Consider the following 5,984-nt stretch of genomic DNA (forward strand, 5'->3'; position numbering starts at 1 on the left):
TAATTTTGAAAATCCGGCACCGTGTCTTTACGACCCCGTAAACATTTCCTATATTTAATTAGTCAAAAATAAAATGGCCAATTTTTATTTTTTTTAAAGGTTAGATGTATAAATATCATCAAAAAATTTATTGTGTAGATATCATAAGAATATTTCTAATTCATTGAGTCAAATTAAAAATATCTCCATATATTTATTACTATTATATAAAGGGGTTATGGTCCTCAGTTGTAGAGTGTATTATATTTTCTTTTACCCGATCAGAGGAGATAACAAGAAAAAACAAAAACAAGAATATTACTATTATTTCTTGTTTTCAAAAAAAAAAACAAGAAAAAAACAAAAATAACTTTACAGTAGAATTGAAAACATTATCCATACAGTAAAGTTATTTGTTTTAATAATATTATGAAATTATCCATCAAATTTATAGTTTTTTGAATACACGTACATTGTATGACATATACTTACTTAATTTAACATGGATAATTTGATAGTATTAAACATTGTTTTTAATTACATATATATTTCTAGATTATATGAAAATTAGATCCATATGCGGCCTAACTTTTTCAGATTTTAAACACTCACTATACGATTGAAGTTAACCTCTTTCAACACAAGCACTCATGACCATGAGGACTAAAACATGCAATATAATGATACATTATCTATATATTACACTGTCAACTCATAGCCCAAATCATTTACAGCACTTATATCCTGCTATATATATCTAAACATGCATGACTTTTAGTATTCAAGGTTTTCAAACACTGTTCCTATGTAATAATTCACAAACGACTAAGAAATTTTTGTGTGATGGGTTTAATCAATAAAATGTTAACAAGAATTGAATTTGCAACCTTCTTATATAGGAATCATGCTCCACCACTCAGTCAACTCTTTCGGGACTTGTTCGTTCTATACTTGGGGTCAACCCTTTCTGGGCTTGTGGGTTATATACTTGGGGTGGGATAAGGAAGATAATGAAGACATGAAGTCAACATGATTGTGATTAGACGCTAAAGGGAAAAATTAAAAATCAAAATTTGTCGAGTTGTGAAGCATAATCTCCACATTGAATACAATTAAATATGTTCCTGTTAGTTGGAATTGAGAATTTTTCATATGTATGATATAATAAACTACTAAATCATGACTATTGACCATCATATAGCATTAAAGTAAGATAATTATAGAAAGAAGAAAGAAATATAAAATGAAGGGTAGATGTGAACTACCACCAAAACTACTTGGCAGACCCGGAAAAACATCATCTATCAGCCTGATGCTTCCCACCAAATTAAATTGTAATATGATTTAAAAAAATAAAAATACACAATAATTTTTAGATATATCCACAACAAACGACAATGATTGAATTGTGAACATTTAGTATGTAAATTGTGAACATTCAGTATATAAATTGTAAACATCATGTAAATTGTGTATTTTGAACTACTAAGAAATTATAGATCGAAAATTTTAATAATCTTTGGGTTGCTCATTTGTGTGTATATACTCAGCTCCTTTGGAATTAATTATTTGCCAATTATGACATATATATTCAAATTGGTCTGTTATCTGTAATCCAGCTTGAATTTAAGAAAGAGACTATGTTCATGACACCAATTATTATTGCATGGACCATTGTTTATACAGCTCTGTGGACCATAAATAAAAAGTACATTTTTATTATACTGATGGTACATTATTTTTGTAAATAAAGTACATTATTTAAGTACTGAAAGTACATTATTTTATATATACTATCAGATAATGTACTTTCAATACAAAAATAATGTACCTTCAATATAATAAAATTGTACTTTTTATTTTTGGTCCACCATCGTCCATGCAATAATTTGCCCATGTGTTGCGGATGATCCATCACCGGTCCAAAACAAGAAACAAAAGATAGTAATAAAGTTTGGGCCTTGGGCTTCTATGGAGGCAATGTTTTGTTTTGGAAACTATTTGTAAAGAGAATACTGATACTCTTGTAAACTACTCTCTGCAAATTTGCAATCAAATCTGTTATATATAGCCTCTCCAAAGAATAGTACATCTTGATTTCATAACTCAAACTCTAATCCACTGTACAAATACTTCATTGTACGTGGAAGAAAGAAAATAATTAATGGTTGAACAGGTTATAACATAGTACAAATAATACCCAAAAAAAAAATTACAATAACATGCCACAGGCATAGCTCCCAGGAGCATCCAAGTATTTGAAGTTAACAGATAGGTTTTGTAGGTCTGAGGAAGAAAAGGGGAGAAAATGGTAGTGCCCTCTTGTTATGCATATCCTGGATTCATTGCCAGTGCCTCCTGGTAAATCATGTCTTTTATTTGCTCTTCTCCATAGGCTTGTTTCTCGAAATCAGTGAATGGAACCGGGCATATGGGTTCATCAGATTTGTCATGTAACTGGGCAAGGTAGGGATGAGCTAATGCTTCCTCAACTGCACGGGAAAACAAAGAAATAACTCGGTGAGTAGATGAGCTTGAAACTTGAATAGACGAAATAACAAAAGCAAATATATTCTTAAGTGTATGTATAGCCCACTAAACCATTTTCAAAGGCAATGAGCATGAAAAAAAGTGAAATCAAGGGAAGATTGTAAGTCAAACCAGAATTACTAATAGCAGTGTTCAATTTGAATTTATATTTAACGAATGATATTTAAAAGTCAAAACTCTAATAAACTTCATTATTTAATCTTTTCTTTTTACTGGTGCCACTGAAAATAAAAAACTAGATAACTGTACAATATCATTGAGCAATTACCTGTAATTCTTTTGGAGGGGTTAAATGTCAACATTTTATCCACAAGATCAATGGCTAAAGGATGCACGTGTGGGAAAACATTTGCTAACTGCTGGCGTGGACGTAGTGGAAGTTGCCTGATATACCTTCTTGCATTTTCATTCTGAATAGATCCAAGATCGGAATCGGTTGGTGTGCCAAGAAGCTATCAAGAAGAAATGCAGATGCCCGTAAGTGTTGGGTACTGTTATAGTAAAAGACAGGTAGAGGCATATATGTATATAGATAGAAAAAAAGGTCAATGTTCTGAATAGTCTTTGATCGGACAATAATTAGTAACTTTCAATAAAACACTAATGTTAGATCAAACTCAATTAAAAAATGTATTCATCAATATATGGAGTGTCATATAAGTCATGCTAAATAAAATAGCAACTAGTAAACATACAAAATATACTAACTGTAAATGGAGTTAAGTGTGGATGTTTCCTAAAGAAACATTCAAGGAATAAAATCTATTATACTATTTGTCTTTCAATAGTCTTACCTCGGTTATTAAGCGCATCTGATGTACATGATCTTTTCCTTGAAACAGAGGTTTTCTGTTCATAAGCTCCATGAAGATGCAACCAACAGACCACACATCTATAGCAGCAGTGTAATCTGAAGAGTTCAACAGAAGCTCAGGTGCCCGGTACCATCTGGTAACAACATATTCTGTCATGAACTCATTGTCTAAGTTTGTGCGGGCAAGTCCAAAGTCACAAATCTTAAGATCACAATTCGAATTCAGCAACAGGTTGCTTGGCTTCAAGTCTCTATGAATAACATTCGCAGAATGTATGTACTTTAGCCCACGAAGGATCTGATACAAGAAATACTGCAAGCACACCAATATCGGATCAGAGTCCTGTCTTCCATTCTGCCTCACCCAAATAAGAGAACATAGTGAAAGGTGGCATTGTTACCTGACAATGCTCCTCCGATAAACCTTGATTTGATCGGATTATCTGGTGAAGATCCGTGTCCATAAGCTCGGTGGCAATATAGACATCATTGAATTCCCTTCTTAATGGTGGAGGAATAACATCCTTTATAGCTATTACCTGAAAATAAAAATTTTCTCAGTTCAGCAAAGTTTTGCCTCAGAAAATGTTGCGACCAAGTACTCTTTATCATATTTGCACCACTACTCACATTTTCGTGTTCTAAATGGCGAAGAAGCTTAATCTCGCGAAGAGTTCGCTTCGCGTCCATGTAATTGTCGAAAGCATCAGCGATCTTCTTAATCGCAACCATCTCGTTCGTCTCAGCGTTCAAAGCCGAACTTCAATCACACACAAATACAAAATAGAAAACACAAATCAATTTACACACAATAAAATTTACCACAAATTCGAAATCTATCACGAATCAAAGGTTAATGAATAGATATCTACCAGACGATTCCGTAAGCGCCGCGGCCAATCGGAGTAATTGGAGGAGCATACTTGGAAGTGACCTCGAACAAGTTCCCGAAGATGTCATACTGTACATACTGCCCGCCGTGAGTCTGAACCGCAAGGAAGTCGCCGCCGCCCACCATGGTGATGTCAGCAATCCGGTTCTGAGTTGGATGTTGAGAAGGATGTAGTGGCCTCGGCAGGTGATCGACGATATGCCTGAGTAAGTCTTACCTGGGTAGATATGTATGTATATATAGGCGGAGGAAGATGTGGTCTTCCTGGTAAGAGGAAGGAAGGAGAGGAAGAAACGCGCCATTTTGACTGGGAAACTGAAACCTTTTTTTGTCTTTCAAGTCAGACCAATGCGGCGTTGCGTTTTAGCCGCCAGCGCTGGGAAACTGCGGGGTCAAGTCAACACACCCAGCCCGACGGCCGTCGAAGTATAAGTGTAACACGCAGTTTTATACTATCTTTGTCCCATTTTACCTGTTCTAATTAATATTCATTGATCAAATTAATTTTTTATTTATTAATTATTTTTTTAGTAATTTTTTATTATTTTTAAATTTAATTTGTTGTGTTTAATAGTACTTTTAATGTAGTTTCTAAATATATAAATTTTATATATTAATGCTAAACTTAGTATTATTAAAAATTGAATTAAAAATAACTTCAGTCTTGAACGAATCAGACAACCATTTTAGGACGGAGGTAGTATTATTCTATGATACTTGATGGGGAATGTTTGGTTCACTTTAACATTTTTTTCTATGACAAGTTACCTATAATTACTATATGAGAATGTATATTGAATAAATTTATTGAGTTAATTTCAGTTAAAAAAAATTGTTTTGTTAGTAATTTTAAATTTAGTTTAAAATTTTTATTTTTATTATTTAGCACCTTAAATTATTATATTTTAAATACTTTTAGTTTTTTTGATAATTTTTTCGGTGAAACTCTATTTCATCTTCAAATTTTTTTTATAATTTTCATAATGAGTTAATTCCAGTAGGAGTCTCTTGTTTTTTGTGGCAATTTCAAATTTAGTTTCAGACAATCGTTTTTACCATTTAACAATATGAGTTTTTCACTGTTTGGGTGTTGTGGGAAACTCATAATAACTATCTGAGCCGATGGAGGATATTGAGTAAATACCGATCATGCGTTATAGTTTACAAATCATACAAGAGAGAGGTATATTTTGTTTTTGTATTAAGAAAACATGGTGTTATGAATTCAAACACCCGTTAATAATTAAATTCATGATCTTAAAATACAAAAATCATGTTCTATTCATTCGGGTTAGTTTTTCACTTTCATTGATGCTAATGTTTACTTGCTCAACATATATATGGGCATAGTTGTCGTGTGAATTTTGATAAGGGGCTATTAATTTGTTGTATTGTCAAATCTAAGTCAAGAGCGGATAGGTCATAGGGAAAACCAAACAACAGTACGCATGAGTTATCTCTATTTGACCAAGTTCTGTATACACTATTTAACAAATTTTAATTTCTACAGAATTGGACCTAATTTCTGCATCACGATTTTGACTAATTCAAACGTTAAAGTTGCACACGTTGCCTATTGTAACACTTCCGGCCAATTCCCATTAGACCATGGCCATCCCATTGATGGATTTTACACGGATTTTAAGAAAAAATGATGAGGTGGAGGAGTGATAAATAAGTGAGAGAAAAGAAATTTACATACTGCAAATTTGGGACTTTTGTAATATAAGTGGGATCCAAAAAGCAGAG

General features: G+C 32.7%; 1 protein-coding gene across 1 annotated transcript; it reads right to left on the bottom strand.

The window, feature by feature from the left end:
- Positions 1-2,011: 2,011 nt before the first annotated feature.
- On the bottom strand, positions 2,012-4,457 carry LOC116004888 (mitogen-activated protein kinase 3-like). Its single transcript, XM_031245088.1, has 6 exons — positions 4,216-4,457; positions 3,974-4,103; positions 3,745-3,882; positions 3,324-3,656; positions 2,798-2,981; positions 2,012-2,471 (listed from the first exon to the last, which is right to left on the bottom strand). The coding sequence occupies exons 1-6, from the start codon at positions 4,359-4,361 to the stop codon at positions 2,305-2,307; spliced, it is 1,098 nt and encodes a 365-aa protein (XP_031100948.1). The 5' UTR covers positions 4,362-4,457; the 3' UTR covers positions 2,012-2,304.
- Positions 4,458-5,984: the final 1,527 nt, after the last annotated feature.

Source organism: Ipomoea triloba, chromosome 14 (assembly GCF_003576645.1).
Source record: "Ipomoea triloba cultivar NCNSP0323 chromosome 14, ASM357664v1".
NCBI classification, from domain to species: domain Eukaryota; kingdom Viridiplantae; phylum Streptophyta; class Magnoliopsida; order Solanales; family Convolvulaceae; genus Ipomoea; species Ipomoea triloba.